Consider the following 17727-nt stretch of genomic DNA (forward strand, 5'->3'; position numbering starts at 1 on the left):
ATCCAGCGCTCGTGACATGTGAAGTCGGACCTCCTAATAACGAAGTCCGACACGAAGATAAATTAGTGATATGCCCGATATTTGTTATAAGCGTATATTTGTCGAGCACTGTCGGCGAGAGATATTTTACATTTACCTCGCTATATGCATGTTCATTACACCTATAGGTTCGACTGTACACGGTAATAACAAAGGCAGCACTGGCAACTCCTTTATGCGGGAGTAGTTTACTGTTATCCCATATCCGACTCCATTTTCCATTTCCGTATACGTTTATTCGGCTTGTCCTCAATCGGAACGCTTTGGTACTAGCCACTGGCTGTCACTCTAAAAATAATTTGTGTATTTTCTCCATCACTGATGTAAAAATAAAGGATAAATTGGAATTTGAAGGAAAGAAGGAAAAAGTGGAGAAGGAAAGGCAGGGAGGTTAACCAGTTTGGCACAACTGGTTTGCTTGCGCTTCACCGGGGTGGGAGGGTGTAAAATAAACCTTCAAGATGGAGTCAAATATCGGATAGGGTGTATATTTTCGTACTACTCACCTTCTTTTTTAGCCTATACGCTCTAAAAAGGGATGCACCATTTGGTGCTCATCTTTAAAGAAAGGAAACGGAAGGAAGCCCAATGATGATTATTGGTTGAGGACAAGATACGCCACAAATGGTGTAAACGCTTCTGAGCACGCGGGTATACTTCCACTTTCGTGGCGCACTTTCGCAGAAACAGTGAAGTGGGACACATATATATGCGAAACTGTGAACGCCGGCTCACGAATGTGCTATAAACGAACACGTTTCCAACAACCTGCTCACGACCGCCTCAGAGTTCATTAATAGAGCCGCGCTGCCTTGACGAAAAGCGAGTCACCACTTCAATGGGCATGCGCCGGTCAGGGTCAAACTACTCTGGCCCGCAACACAAAACGGGCGCCCGTCGTAGGGCCTGGTGGCTGGTTTTAATTTGTGCTCCGGGAACAGGGTGCAAGCCGTGACATGCGCCCAGAGCAAACCTGTATGCGGCAGCACTGCAGGTCCTTTAAACTGTGCGGTTTTTGCAGTGAGCCAGCGACGCCCGAAATCTCCGGTCGCATCCCAGTAAAAGAAAGAAGAAAAAGGAAAAAAAAACATTGTGGCTAGTTGGATTGTTCAATGGAGCCCAACTGGTTCCAATTAGACATCATCGGAAGCCAAAGTTCTAATTGGGCTTCATAAGAAGTCCAGTTGGTTCCAGTTGGACATCACTGGAGCTTGGTATACCAATTGGTCCCAACTGGACTCAATTGGAAGTCACTAGTAATCTCGCGAAACAACAGACTAGTTGATAATAATAGCACAATTATAATGTTAGTTTTAAAGTAAAAGAGCTTTGTATTTTGGTGTGATCAATGGCAAGAAACATTAAGGTTTCTGTCAGGTTAAAATTTTATCTTGAAATTTTACTAATTTCTCATGAACCACTGGCACCACTTAGTCAACCAAATTCTGCTCACATATATAGAGCCTGACATGCATCTCTCATAAAGTGGTGAGTGTTGGGTACGCCAATGAAGAGAATTGCCGTAGTGTGTTCATGCATGAGTATGCTTCTCGAAAGGAGTTTCAATTAAATCCGTGTCATAACAAGGTTAGGGCCCATCTAGGCTTTTTTTTTTCTTCGTTTTTCATGTTGGTTCAAATGAGTCCAATTCAGAGACCAATTGGGTCCAATTGTGTTCAAGAAACCGATTGGTCCAATTGGACCTGTTGGATTTTTCCAATGGGTATCCCAAAACACAAATGAAAATATCCAGTTTGTTGCAATTGGAAATTGCCAACTGATTCGAGCATTCTTTTTTTTTTTTGAGTTGGATGTCCATGGCTCCCGACATTGCGAAACAAATATGTTTGGGCCTTGTTACGTTCCTAAAGTTTTAAGCAACGATTTTCCGTGTGAGCTCCATCGGCTTTAATTGCCCCCTGCGCAGTGCATCTGTTACGTGCGCCGTGGTTCAGCGGTTATCCCGCGCTGTTCAGCGCAAGGCCGTGGATTCGATTTCTGGCCATGCATTTCAATGGAACAAGTTGCAAAAGAACTCTCGTATACAGCGACTTGGGTGGTTGGTTACCTTTAGATACCCCAGGCGGTCGAAATCAATCCGCAGACCCTCACGACGGCGCCCTTAATTAACCGCGTAAGTTGCTTGGGAACGTTCAACCGCGTAATTCCGTTTTGTGTGCCGTCTAATCCAGACAAATTAGCAACCGGCGCTATATGGAACTAGCCAGCAGCATGTAGAACTGAAATATAATAACCGAACGTCGAAAAGAAGCGCTACATTAGCAAGAAAACTGTCACGGAGCGGCATATTTTCGAATGGTTTGGACGCTGATTAACGACACGCCGAATTACGAGCGTCAAACACGTGGGCTCCTGACTGTGCAGCGTATAATGCATTCGACATCGACACGCCGAATTACGAGCGGCAAACACGTGGGCTCCTGACTGTGCAGCGTACAATGCATTCGACATCGACACGCCGAATTACGAGCGGCAAACACGTGGGCTCCTGACTGTGCAGCGTACAATGCATTCGACATCGACACGCCGAATTACGGGCGTCAAAAGCGTCGTGGCCGCTCGAGCTGCCATCTCGATTCCAGACGCGTCACGCCGATTACGGACCCCGAAGTGTGCGCGTACGGCCACGTGGTAGTGCCGGGATCAGCCTTGGCCCTTGACAGTGGGAGAGAGGCTGATCTGCGGTTCTTCGTCCATAGTGGGAGTGCAGCCAAGATTGTTGGGAGCTAAGAGAGCTGAATTCGGAGAATGCTACGTTGCGGCAGTTTACCTACCTAGGGAACTAGGGAAAGGAGAGGCTATTTAAGCGCATGTTTTGGGCCCTGCTGAGTAGTCTAGAAGCTGAACCTATGCGCTGCTGAGAAGCCGTTGGGGGGCTAGTGCCGTCCAGTATCGCCTGGGCCGCCTGGCCACGTCGGAACTCCGAGGAACTTGTTGACGTACGAGACGTCAAACCAGCGTCTGCAACGAAGCTCACGGTAGTTCGCCTCAAGTTAGCTCAACCTGCTTGAGGGAAGTCGTCAGATCTAGACTCCCGGGAACCCCAGCTCAGCAATTTGCATCCACCTCGACAAGATCGGACCGCCAGCCTTCTTCGGGAAAGCTTTGTGCACCGACTTCACGGTTTATGGACTTGCTGCTGCTGCCCGGCCATGCGTATGACATCGTTGGTTTTCTTTTGAACTTTGATTAGTGAATTACTGTTAAGTGTTCTTCTTGTATATTTGATCCGCGCCATGTTTCATTTGTATGTCTACTGTTAATTGCTCGTAGTTATTTGTCTTCATCCTTGTGCATATTAAGTTCAGGTGTGTTAGTCTATCTTGTGTCTTTTTATTTTACTTTGTTAATTGTGTATATTTATCAGCCGATAAATATCTTGTTTTTTGTTTACCTCCCGACTCTGACTCCTTTCACTGTGTTCGCTTGCGTACGGAACGACCAACCAGCTTGTCTACCCCGTCGATTGACTTCGCGCCGACGACGAATCGGGGACAGCTGTGACAAAAACGAAGAGCCGATACGCTATTTATTTATTTATTTATTTATTTATTTATTTATTTATTTATTAACTTATTTAAGCTTTAAGGGCCCCGTTACGCAAAAAATCCGGCGTCGTCGGCGTTGTTCGTGCGTTGACCATGCGTTCGACGTGAGCGAAAACTCCCGGTGCAAGTAAAGAATTAATAAAGTCAAGGGCACTTAGGTATCCCTACGTGGATGACTGCGAAAGCATTGCGAGGTCTCTCCGATGACGACTCGTTTTACGAAACCGAATGGTATGGGAACGCTGGCATGATGAGCGGTATCGGAGCCAGCCGTGGAAGACGACGAACGCGCGAGCAGTGGCACGAGCGCTGGGGGCACTATGGGAACGCTGGCATGATGAGCGGTATCGGAGCCAGCCGTGGAAGACGACGAACGCGCGAGCAGTGGCACGAGCGCTGGGGGCACTATGGGAACGCTGGCGTGATGAGCGGTATCGGAGCCAGCCGTGGAAGACGACGAACGCGCGAGCAGTGGCACGAGCGCTGGGGGCACTATGGGAACGCTGGCATGATGAGCGGTATCGAGCCAGCCGTGGAAGACGACGAACGCGCGAGCAGTGGCACGAGCGCTGGGGGGCACTATGGGAACGCTGGCAATGATGAGCGGTATCGGAGCCAGCCGTGGAAGACCGACGAACGCGCGAGCAGTGGCACGAGCGCTGGGGGCACTATGGGAACGCTGGCATGATGAGCGGTATCGGAGCCAGCCGTGGAAGACGACGAACGCGCGAGCAGTGGCACGAGCGCTGGGGGCACTATGGGAACGCTGGCATGATGAGCGGTATCGGAGCCAGCCGTGGAAGACGACGAACGCGCGAGCAGTGGCACGAGCGCTGGGGGCACTATGGGAACGCTGGCATGATGAGCGGTATCGGAGCCAGCCGTGGAAGACGACGAACGCGCGAGCAGTGGCACGAGCGCTGGGGGCACTATGGGACGCTGGCATGATGAGCGGTATCGGAGCCAGCCGTGGAAGACGACGAACGCGCGAGCAGTGGCACGAGCGCTGGGGGCACTATGGGAACGCTGGCATGATGAGCGGTATCGGAGCCAGCCGTGGAAGACGACGAACGCGCGAGCAGTGGCACGAGCGCTGGGGGCACTATGGGAACGCTGGCATGATGAGCGGTATCGGAGCCAGCCGTGGAAGACGACGAACGCGCGAGCAGTGGCACGAGCGCTGGGGGCACTATGGGAACGCTGGCATGATGAGCGGTATCGGAGCCAGCCGTGGAAGAAGACGAACGCGCGAGCAGTGGCCCGAGCACTAGATGCAGCAAGGGAACGCTAGCATGATGAGCGGCATCGGAGCCAGCTGTGGAAGAATACGATGAAGGCGCGAGCAGTGCACTCTAAAAATTTGGTGCCGCAGCTAAACGTCGCCTCCCCTCCCTCCCGTCCCCCCACGGCATTTCGCGCCACGGGAGAAGTCGCGTTTGCTCTCTATATATGGTGATTGTAACGGAGGAAAGAGACGCAGCCCTTGAGGGAGCGCGGCGCAGAACGCTCGTTTGCTCTCCGACATGCGTTCGCTCCCCGTGAAAGCGCGCGTCCCTCGCGCCCTTTCACTCGCACATACAGCGTGCGGAGCGCGGCGACAATTTCATCACCGTTGACGTCATACGGAACCTCACGGCAACGGCAGAAATCTGCTATGGAGTGTCCATATAATTGCTATCGCAATAAAAGTTTACACCCTTTGGCTGGTTTCGTGCCCCCAAACAACAATTGTCATCAAGCTGCGAGCCTGGTACGTCCTAGTCACGAACGGCACACGCGTTATCAACATGACATAGCATTCTCGACAGGAAAGTAACGAGCGCCGAGTTTCAGGAAAGGAAACGCAAGCAGGCAGATGGCGCGATTATTCTTTGGGGGCAAGATACAACCCAAAGGGTGTAAACTTTTTTTAGAGTGGCACGAGCGCTAGAGGCAATATGGGAACGCTGGCACGATGAGCGGCATCGGAGCCAGCTGTGGAAGACGACGACGAACGCGCGAGCAGTTGCACGAGCGCTAAGGGCAGTATGGAAACGCTGGCATGATGAGCGGCATCGGAGCCAGCTGTGGAAGACGACGACGAACGCGCGAGTCATGGCACGAGCACGTCTCCGTGACCACGTGATTTTTAACAGCGGAGCTATTTAAGCCGGCCGTTAGTCGTCCACAAAAAATGTGGGCCGATCCTGGCGGTAGTACACAGAAAGGGTCCAAGCGCAATGGCACATACCCCTGTGAACAAGCTAAGCTGAGCCTAAGCCTAGCTAAGCATGGTTGGGACTACTTAAACTTAGTCATCGATAGCTAATCAATAACTAATCAGCAATCGATCAATAATCAATAAATTCCGGAAAATGCTGGGGATGACTTGGTAGTGCTGAGCCTAGCCTAAATACGTAGCCAATACCTTGCATAGCCAATCAATAGCTAATCGATAATCGATCAATAATCAATAAATTCCGGAAAATGCTGGGGATGACTTGGTAGTGTTTAGCCTAGCCCAAATACATGGCCAATGCCTTGCGATAGCCAATCAATAGCTAATCGATACTCGATTAATAATCAATAAATTCCGGAAATTGCTGGGGATGACTTGGTAGTGCTTAGCCTAGCCCAAAAGCCAGGACTAGCTAGGTGCCCATGAGCTCCGCTGTCTCTTTAGCATTGCGCCTCCAGTGCAAGCTCCGCAAATTTTTAACACGAAAGTGTTTTATGCCGGGGTCCACCAAGACTTCACTGACGTATTTCCGTCACGGAAATACGTCAGCTTACAATGTACACGAACATAATACAAAGAAAGAAACCAGAAGAAAAAGTTCCACAAACATGCAAAATTTGGAAATCGAACCCACGACCTCTCGGTCCGCGACGATAGATCGCCGAGCGTTTAACCCATTGCGCCACAATCGCATTTGCAGAGAGCTACACAGACGCGCCTTATATATTTAACACTCCTCCGTGTACCCGCGCTCTTGCTCGGGGCGGTGCCGCCGCCTACGAGCAGAAAAGAGAAGTACTGCATTATGACACTAACGCGCACCGACAGTGAACGCTTCGGTGGTCTCAGCACTACGACGCCTCGATGCCAGCATTCGAAGGGACGCTGGCATCAAGAAGCACTACCAACGCCACCTAGGTGGCGTTCACCGTACTCAGCACAGCGGAGCGTGGCCTCCGCAATTAGCTCTGAAAATGTTTCTGAAGTTGATCGCGGAGGCTGCAATTACGACGCGCTGTACGCGCTGATTTGACTCGGTGACGATTCAGTTACGTGCTTTGTCTTGCGCGTTGTATTAGTGTGTCAGTTACGTGCTTCGTCTTTCGCGTTGTGCTAGCGTGTGCAGCGTAGTGCAGCTTCCATATGCACGACGGTTGCTCATGGTCATCGACGTTGGTAGTCGTGATGGAGGAGACGTGCCACCAGGCGTCAGCGTGGGTGCATCAACGCCTAAGGGCGCTTTAGCCACAAAACACCAATAGACATTATATATCAATGTGCAATAAACATTACACTACTTCTGTGAAGACACGTTTCACTTTCGTGTTCTATACCGATTCCTACATAAGAGGGATCAACCACATTTTTTTTGTACCACTCGACTAGACGCGGCGTTTTTTTCAAGGCCATCGCGCAACGAGCCATTTAAGGCCTTCGCCTTAAAAATTCGTTAACAGGTCAAAGAATGTTGGCATTGACGCCAAATTCCTCAGGGGGGTTCCTGTAAGCAAAATGAATTGAGCTGCAAAGAAAATTGGGGTTTAGGTGGAAATTGAACCCAGGACCTTCGGACTGCGAAACGGCTACGAAGGCTTGTTGGTTCAAGCGTGTTAAAGGGGGTTGTAGCGAATGCTTTGCGATCTTTGACCTAATTTAATCTTAGAGAAATGTACCATTGTGTGCATGGTAATTATGAGTACGGTAATTAACAATGGGCGAATCAGACTGAAATGAATGCGAGTGTTGGAGTGGTTCATTGTACTTAAACAAATGAATGTGTGTGCATGTGTGATGCATCGATAATCAGGTTGTATTCTGACTTGGTAACGTGTACTAGAGAAACGTACTAATGCATAGATGGTAATTGTGAGTATGCTAATTAGAAATGAGGTGATTAGATCGAAGTAATGGCGTGTGGTGGTTCTTTGAACTTAAATGGCTGGATGCATGTTTGTGTGATGTATCGATGAGAAGGTTGTGGTTTGAGTACATGGTATCATTAATCTGTGTGCATGGTAATTAGCAAGTTAATTAGAGGTGTTATGCGAGTGTTTGGATGCTTCATAGAATTTGCACTGATGTGACTGTGAATGCAGAGAAGAGTGTCACATGATTCAGTATAGATGAGATGCGAGATGCGTGCCGTGTAGCGTCAATACGTGCACTTTGCTTTGCAGTTGCCTATTATTGCACCAGGGGGCACGCCATGTAGCAGTTGCATCATATTGTGCCACTAGTCATGCGATGCGAGATCTGCACCGCGCAGTGTCGATACATGCAAGTTTTGCATTGCAGTTGAGTTGTATTCCACCAGGTGTCACGACATGTAGCAGTTGCATCGCATCGTGCCACGTGTCGAGGGATGTGACAAGTGCGCCGCATTGTCTCGATACTAGTGTTTGCTCTTCGGTACACGTTATGGCACCTCCTCGCAAGGTACGAATCGCTGCTGAGGAGAATCGTACAGCTACGCGCGCGGCTGCATCCAGGCAACACCAGGCTCAGCCGACCGCTGTGCAGTGAGCAGCACAAGCCGCAGCTCGCTGTCGCTGCCGGGCAGACAGTTCAGTTCGTTCTCATGAAAACGACTATACAGTGTGTGCAAGAACTCGACATGTTATTTCTGTCCAACGCACAATGCAGCTCTTCGCACACCAGGTCTTGTTTGGACTTTGTATTTATAAACAACAAAGTACCCACAGTGCCCGCTGCATGTCCTTTGCGACCTTCTTTTCAGATCCTAAAGCACACCTGAGTGTGTTTCAATAAATGTGTGCACATTACAACACTACTTCCGATATAGGTTAATGGTGGTGGTGTTCCAGCAGACGGGGTTAGCCTGGCATACATAGCCGGCAATTGTTCCACCTACGTATCAGTACTTGCAGTTACGATCTTCAAGCAGTTTATGACGGTCTGCTATGGAGCCGCTCCTACAGCTAACGTTGTTACTGTGCTGCATGTGCCGTGCAGGCCTGTAATTTTTTTCGGGGGCAATAGTGCTCGACTATATCAGGTGCTTTCTTTAGCTAAATAAAACTTTTAAGAAATCACCTCTGAGAGATATCCTAATTCTAACCCTTGAACTAAATTAATGAGGTGGGCATTACTTCTCTATGAGAAATCAAAATGCATAATCTACAAATTTACAAGAATTCGCTAACTTTCTAATTAATTACATTACGGCAAATATTGCAATTTGCGAATTGTAGCCAGTCAATTAGCTAGGCGTAACCACTTGGAACGAACTCTCAGGATGATGTCACTTTCGACATAATAATTTTGAAAGTGTGCGACGAAGTACATTAGTGTTCCAGTTACTTTTATGCTTTAATGCATAAAACAGCGTTATTTTAAAAATCTTAATGGAACAATAGTGCACATTTTATTGCATGTTTGATGGTGCATATCTTGAAACCAGTGCCATCCTTAGAATTCGTTCTATTACCTTGCAAGTGCACCAGCTAAGTTCGTAAACTGCAATATGCGCTATAAATAATTGATTAAAAAGCTTAATTCGTAAAATATTGTTATTTAGTCACTTACACATTTGATTGCTCAAGGAAGTAAGGTCTGCTTCATCGAGTAATTTAGTTCAAGGGATAGAATTGTGCTTCCTGCCACAGGCGATTCTGAAAAGTTTGGTGCAGTTAAAAAAAAGACACAATATATAGAATCACTAAAAACATTAAATACGTGTTTTCTCGGTGTACTGAAAGAGCTACATCATTCACCGATGTGGGTTTTATGCCAGAAGGAATCTGCAGGCATATATTGAAGTGTGTGGCCAAATTAGGAGGACATTGAGTTCTCCCAAATCTTGGAAAAACTGATCCTGAATAAAAATGGTTAAACTGCCGTTTTATGCTTGTTTAGAATAGTTAAATGAAACGCTAGCAAATTTTCTCCGCTGCCCTGAGAGAATCAAAGGTGTGAGCAAATCTTTCAATTGGAGAGAATGGGGGCCATGTTATGGCTGAAGAGTACAGAATGTTTAAAGCGTGCAGGGTTGGTTATGTGCTTCGAAAGTAACTTAGAAAGTAACTACTAAATGCTCGTTTTCTCTCTATTTTCGTGCATTATATACGAGACATGTAGATGGTTTTCCCAGTATTCCCAGTGAACTAAACGAGGCACTTCGTTTATATTTAGTTTAAATAAAATTCTGGAATTTTATGTGTCAGGACCACCACCTGATTAGGATGTGCACTGTTGTGGGGCCCTCCGGATTAAGTTTGAGCACCTGGGGATCTTTAAGGTGCACCTAAACCTAAATAAACAAGCAGGTTTACATTTCAACTCCATCGAAATGTAGCCACCATGGAAAGGATCAGACCCGCGACCTAGAGCTTTCGTTGAAACAAGCATGTTGTGGATGATGCACGTACCGTGTGACAACAGGTAACAAATACAGTGAAAATAGGGGAGCACTATCGTCAATGTGTATGCGAAGTTAAATGCGTGTGGATAAATGACAGCGTTTGTAAGAAAAATTAAGTGTTCAAAAGTGTTGTACACAGGCCGCATTTTAAAGTGTGTGGTTTAATTACAGGCAACTGAAATTATTATTGCACTGCTCTAAAAAAAAGCTTCACTGGAAATTGGGCTGTGATTCCGCAAGACTGCACAAGCCTACTGTCTTTTTCTTTTTTTACAGCAAAAGCTGTATATGGCTAGGCAAAACGAAAAACCGTTCACCACATGTTTCGATAAACGTCTCCATTGGCTGCGCCGTCAGTTACATCGTTCACTGCGTCGCACCCAAGCGCGTGCGCCATTGGCAGCGCCGTTAGTGACGTCGTTAGCGAACGCGTTCCCGCCATTGCCACGTTGATGCTGCTCTGCCCGCAATGCCGCCTCCTCGGCTCGCCGTTGTCGCATGTGTTCAATATCTCAAGTTAGCTCGGCGTTGTGGTTAGCAGCATCCGCCCGCCATTGGCGCTTGCGTTCCACTTCGCGATTTCAACGTGGACGTTTCGTCGCAGCCGAAGCCAAAGTGCCGCTCGGGTAACTCCTGTTGAAAGCGGGTGTTGGCCTCGGCAAACACATTCCTGCCATTGTAACGTTGATGATGCTCTGCCCGCAACACCGCCTCCTCAGCTCCCCGTTGTTGCATGCGTTCAATATCTCGAGTTAGCTTGGCGTCGTGGTTAGCAGCATCCACCCGCCATTGGGCGCTTGTGTTCCACTAGAAACCCAAACATGTAACCAATAATTGAGAAACGCTTCAATACAGCGTCGGGATTAACCCACTGCTTAACACCGGGGCCGCACGTTTCAGCTGCGCTGGTTAACCATCTGTACGGAGTGCTTGGGCGGTGATTTTTTTTCATTCTATTTTACCCTGACTAACAATAAAATGAAACACTGAACTGATTAAGTAAGGGGAAAAAATGTTTGGTCACTGATCAGTGCTAAGTGTGATTCTGGTTTTCACTCTTCACGCTTTCTCGCTTCACAGGGGAGAAGTACGCTGGCTGTCCCGAACACGAGGAGATATGCCAAGCCCGCTGCCGAGTATTCATGAACACACGAGGAGTGTGTGACAAGTTGTACCCCAAGCGATGCATCTGCTTGTAACGCGACAGGGCATCGATGAGTATTGCACTGAGTCCACCCTTGGCCATCGTCTACCATACTCTTCGCATCACCTTTGTCATAGCACAGAGAGTGACAATCGAGAAAGCTCAATTCAGCTTGCGGCCATGGTGCATAGAAACCTCACGACTACATCAGTAAACACTGTGAATGACGTCAGTGCTGCTAAACCGTTGTTAGACCCTTATTTCCCACATTTCTTTGAATAACCTCACAAGTTTTCAGTTATATTTTCTTAGTGTGAACAATGCTCTGCAACACGTCATTTAAATAGCCCTGAATCCGCCACAAGCTAAACATAACAGCTTTCGTGGAAGCTGAACAGGTTACACAGGCTCTCCTTGTGTCAGAAAAAATACAAAAGGTTGCACTCACTGTTGGATCAGAAGGGAGTAAGCAAACAACAGGTGAAGGGTGATGCTGAGAAATGAGCAAATGCGGTGGCAACACTAGTGGAAAAACGCGTGTGCGCCCCACCATCGGCAAAATGCACGTCGCAGAAGTTGCCTCACGGCAGGTTTTTTTGTGCCGGGGGAGGGATTTTTGCGTCGCGGCAGATTTTTCGTGCCGCTTCTTTTGTAAGCCACGTCTGGAGCTGACCAGTGAGAGTGGCCTTTTCAGGGATGTACATTCTCTATGCTCTATTCACACACACGTCTAGTGTCAGCCGGACTGTCTGCTTGCGTCAGCTCTCGCTCGCGCTTGTTTTGGTTGGCCCGGTTTGGTCTTGTTCGTGCTTGTTTTGATTGTCATGGTTTGCGATCTATTTTTTTTAATAATGATGAGTCTAAACCTAGGTGTCCCAATGGAAAGGTTTGCGGAGGCAGTGCACCATTTCCAATTTTGTGCTATAAGACGGAGCATGAATACATGACACCCAGTACCTTGTTCTCCTTGTCTCTTGAATGCGGTGACACCGTAACAGAAGGGAGCACACCAACATGATTATGATCAGTGGCAATGACTTCGTCATCTTCGTAAGAACTGACTCGCGTTAAGAACGTAAACACAGCGCCAACCTTCCAGCAGACGAAGCAAAAAGAACATGACATCTCGCACCTACACGCAGAATAATAGAGAGGAAGTGAGATTTCATACTGTCACGTGACTGCAGCAGCGGCTTGCCACCAGTAGGTGTGGCCGCCCTACCACAGCTGCGTTTTGCCCGTGGCGGTGTGCCACGCGCGTTTTTCCGTTCGTGTGGCTGGGGCATAACAGTGCAGCCTGCTTCAGGTCAGAGCAGTTACACACACATAGCACATTAACACAGTCACCCACAGGCGTGGCCCTGCAACAGCTTCTGAGCATGGTAAACAATATCACCAGCTAGTTTGTAGGCCATACTGCCGTGTACAGTACAATGCACTTTGAAAAACACTTATATTCAAACCAACATTAACCTTACATATACTTCAAATGAAAAAGAAAAAAAAAGTGCTTGATATGGACTTGTGAGGAAGCCTCTAATGGCACAAAATAATTGCTCAGGCCTTTTTGTCAAGAATGGAGAGAAGCGGACTCAAAATACTAATTTTGTTTTCCCTGTAACAGCAGACTGCACGGTACACCTCACCTAAACATTTGTTACACACAACTGAAGTTCACAATTATCACTCAAAAGGCTGCCCTTACCCTCATAAGGCCTCATACATAGAGGCCTTATGAGGGTGAGGGCCTAGTAGATAACAGGTGAAGACATGGAGTGCTGCAGTGGTAATGTTTATGGACAATGAAGCACCGCTGCCTATTTATATGATGGCACGATAAGGATATTTTGGGAGTCTTTTGCAAGAGGTGAGCTAAATGTTTATTGTATCTACCATCTTTGTGCATAAACACTTGCTCAATGCTGAGCTGTACATGGGTGTGGAACTTGTTGTGCAAATAGATGCGGACAAAAGCAGAGGAACATATACAACAGACTTCCGCTAATTCGGCTCTGGAAAATTAGCTCCTTCAGTTATTCCATCCCGGTTGAAAGTCCTGGCTGGTGCCCATGTATTTCTATGGGCCCACCCTTTCGCTATTTAAATCCCAAAGTTGGCCTTCACCAACCAATTTGAACTTGACCAGTTAGCACTTTACATGCCTGCTCCCTATGATGACCCCAATAGCGACCCCTTTCGTAGAAGTGTCTGTCTCGGCGGAACTTAAGGGGCAGTAAATGCATTGCACATATGTCATCTCTTGATGAAAACGCCTATAAAGTCCACCCTCGGAAGATTTTCACGCAATAAGTAAAGCTCACAATGTTTGATTAAGTTATTTACCCGATTCTAATGTGCACCTTTTTTCTTCAAAAAAAAAAAAAAATTGAGCTGGAAATTGCCTGCGCGGTGCAATTGAATGCAAAACCAAAACAGCATTTACATGCTTTGTCACATAACACGAATGTACTGCGGCAAAGCTGACTACAAAAACTGAGTGGCGAAGCTGACTTTAGAAAACTAGCCACCATTGTGCAACAATTTTTCTAGCTAAAAAATTAAGTACGCGTTCACTTGTTCCTTTGTTAAGGAGCTTTATTTAATGTCATTTCTACATTAGTGTTTACCACTTTGGACGCATAGAAAGTGGGCGCGCATCAGAACCTGGAAATTACTGCCAAATGAATCAGCAGTGTGTTTTTTTTCTGCATCTTGTTTAAGTTGACCTACCAGATTATTTGATCAATTTAGTCGGTACCGACAGGGTCAAATTAATTGAAGTCAACTATACAGGATGAGTGTTCCTCAGCCCTTGACCCCATCTATCTGTGCTACAAGGGAAGTTTTGTAGGTGCGAAAGAACTAGTCTATACGGAAATACATTTGCACTGGAGTTCTTTTATATCTGGCTGAAGTACTTGTTCGGAACTTGCTCCATAGTTAGGCCACATGCAATGCACACACATCCCTACTGAACATTTCCGTATGCAGTCCAATAATACTGGCTATTCCTAAAAATTCTACCTAAGCCACAACTGGTGCAAAAGGTTATTAGTGCACTGGTGCATTACACCGGCCTCAGTGACTGTTTATATTTCTGTGCCTCTGGGGCATGCACAACACGCATCCTCTCTCCCTCTTTCCATTGCCCCTTTCCCTTACGCCACTGTTTATTGTTACAAATCGGATGCTCGCCTGGTTGGCCTCTCACCTTTCCTTTCTTTGCTTTCTCTCTTAAGAATTCTGTAAGAATATTGCAGCATTTCTGTAAATGTAGTAGGAAAATGTAGTGGAATTATGTATTGGTATCCATACAGAAAATATAAGTAGGGATGACACACCAACATCCTTACTGTTATTGACATGTAGTTTGTGCAGAAAATGAGCCAAATTGACATGCCTGCCAACGAGCTTGCAGCTTTAAGGAGCCTGGTGCTACTGTGACTTGCTCCCGTCTGATCAACTGATCCTACACGGTACCTTGGCATCCCAATTTTATTCTTGCAAAGCTTTAGCATTCTTATTTTTGGGATCCTGTGCTGTGTGGGCAGCTCACAGACTACTTCCCTTGGTCCTTCATAAAGGCAAAAGCAGTCCTCACTCCAGAAAGGCACGCACTAAATACCGAAAGCATCTTGGGATATGCATTTCTTCAGCTTGGTGCGTGCACTACCTGCATGTTGTGACTAGGGATGATTTCCCACAGACTACACCGAAATTGAGGCAGTGCAGTACACAAACCTGGTGCTGTTTGTTACATTGTAACGACCATTAAACTGGTCAATTTATTTACTGATCTAGAACGTTCTAAGATGCAGCAGTTGACAGTGTTGCACTAGCCTGGATGACAGAAGTGCACCCTAGAGAACACATTCAAGGATGGCCGCCATGCTGTGTCGGTGAACATTGTGCAGCTCCATGTGCTGCCATCCAAGGAACCGGTGCTCGACTGGTGGTTCCCAAGTTGTCTGCAGAGCACAGGTCTTGCAGAGGGTGCCACCTGCCACATTTCGGTTGCCCTGGAAAGACGGATATAGAAGGGCACGGCTGAAGCTCGATCGGCGTATCTCTGTACGTGCATTATATTTCATATGTGTACCATCTGCATCTCGGCAACTGTTCACCTCACACTGCAACGTGACCTTGTGTATGTGTTCGAAACACTGTACAGTTAAACCTGCTTATAACGAACCTCCATATAACGAATTCCTGCACATAACGAAGTTTTTCTATTCCCCGCCGTTACTCCATAGAAGCACATGTATTTCAGACCTCTACGTAACGAAGTGGCAGCGGGAGACCCCCTCGATATAACGAATTTTCCCCTCCGACAACCTAGAGATTTCACCCCAAATTTTGTCATTTTTGCGCGAGCAGCAACCGGAAGCACCTTCTCCGCCGCAACGGAATGCGAAGCGAGCGCACGTGTGCGTGGCCTGCATCCCTCGACCTGGCGATCTTACCGCCAAGGGCGTGACCTTTCCCCCTCCCTTCATTCAAACCTGATCCTGCCGCTTCCTGCAGCTGGCCTAGCCCGCCAAGCCGGCACTCTCTCCTTTTCCAGTTGATGTTGCCGACGCGCTGGTACAGGTTGTGACACATCACACTCGATGAGCGCGGACACGCGCTGTCAAAGGCTGGCGGCGTGTGGAAGTGCCGCTGGAGACGCGAGCGAAGTGACCTTCGTGCTGTTGTCTATCGCTTCAACGCAAACTGAGTGCCGAGAACACACAGCACGCACAAAGCTACGAGCCGCCGACGCACCTACTGGCTCTGGCAGCCAGTGGGTAGCCAGAAGTGGAAAATCGAAGAAGCCCACTAGACTCTGCCCCAACGCAGATCGCTTTCAAGATATGGCCCGCGTGACCGCGCGCCGCCGCACAGTATGCAGTTGATGCTAAAGTGCAGTACAACGCCGCCCCGCTATCCCTCCCCCCTCGCTCCCTCGCCGGTGCCTCGAGCACAACGGAAGAAGGCGCACTTCCTCCCTGCTTTTCTTTCTTGTGCGCGTGAGTTAGACACCGTTGTCGGCTGCCCTTGCATGTTTTCACTCACACATTCAGCATACGGCGCACCGCGGCTGCGTTATCACCCTTGGGCTTTATTGACCCTTTTCGCGGAGCAGTTTGTTTTAGAGAAACGAGATGGCGCTCACGGCGGCGCGCCATACCTCTCCTCAGCGACCGCGGACGAATACAAAACCATTACCGCTTCTACCTTGCTTCTGTACGATCAGCTGTCGGAAATGTTACTAAGTTTTCGCTAACACAATGTGCCCCAATCATGCTAGATTGAATCATGTAGGTTGAAGACGTGTGCAGTACTTGGCTGCAAAAATAGTGACTGGCATGTTAAGGAATAGAATGAATCAGTGTGGCCAAGTTCACGGACCGCTGCTGCAACTGTCCGAATGTGTTACCGGCACTTCGTGATGTACGGTTTCCTCGAGGATACAGAAATTTGCTCATCCGCCAGCCTTGTATCGCTAACCTTCAAAGAAAGGGTTTCATCCCCAGAACGTCGGCAAGAGTGAGTACCACTCGTTAAACAATGACAAAGGGAGTAGCGCCGCTTCCTGTCATAGTAAGTTTCACACATGTTATCTATACACATCTGCCCCAAATGGCAGGAAAACTTACGCCCACTCTATCGCCGACGTATCAAGAATAAGTGAATGGGTGCACACTTGAATATATGCGCACTGTATACGTGCAAGAAATGACAGACTACACCTATGGCGCACGAATGGTCGAATCTGAATGTTTCGTGACGGGCCACAAGAGTAAGCAAGTTACTAGCTGTAATATATATTTGCTACAAGGTATTACAATGTACAAAACAGCTACGTTTCAAGCCTTGTGCGCACCAAGAACAAATCTATCGGAACTGAGCACACCCGCGAGCGATTAGGCAAAAAATTGTCAGATAGTGGCCGCACCGAGGAACTTCACGGATTCAGAAACTGACAAGCCACTGCTTCAAAATATTTGCCGAATAAAGAACAAAGAGCAAAACACACTAGTCCTGACTGAATTCATAATCGGAAGCTTGGATAGCTTGGAATACATATTTAGCCCCGCTTTTAGAACAACCCCATATACACTGCTTGCGCTGTTTGGACATAGCTTAATCAGCTCCGAAAACGCTTTTGCATGTTCTCCGAAGCTGTGATCAAAACTTTGTGTCGTCCACCTAGTCACCGTATACGATATCTCCGAAAACAGAGGTTTTCTAAGCCACGCCGGCGTCATACACTTCCATTGTAAACAAGGAGGCAACGGAGGCAGTTGAGGCAAGTAACGGACGCAACACCACGTGATCAAATATGGCAGCGCCCATGGGATTGCCGCGAAAAGGGTCAATACGGAACATCTAT

At 47.7% G+C, this 17727-nt stretch overlaps 1 protein-coding gene across 4 annotated transcripts in view; it reads right to left on the reverse strand.

Annotated features, from left to right (window-relative positions):
- The window catches only part of LOC119461649 (F-box DNA helicase 1), a 157112-nt gene that overhangs the window by 41367 nt on the left and 98018 nt on the right, over positions 1-17727 (reverse strand). Inside the window, exon 20 of one of the 4 annotated variants that reach the window (XM_037723012.2) lies at positions 15097-15370. The exons of the other annotated variants lie outside the window; for them this stretch is intronic. Within the exon in view, the coding sequence (XP_037578940.1) occupies positions 15212-15370 (159 nt within the window). The 3' untranslated portion in view covers positions 15097-15211. Of the gene's footprint in view, positions 1-15096; positions 15371-17727 lie in introns of those variants that run through there. 4 annotated transcript variants of the gene reach the window in all.

This window comes from Dermacentor silvarum, chromosome 8, assembly GCF_013339745.2.
Source record: "Dermacentor silvarum isolate Dsil-2018 chromosome 8, BIME_Dsil_1.4, whole genome shotgun sequence".
Taxonomy (NCBI): Eukaryota; Metazoa; Arthropoda; class Arachnida; order Ixodida; family Ixodidae; genus Dermacentor; species Dermacentor silvarum.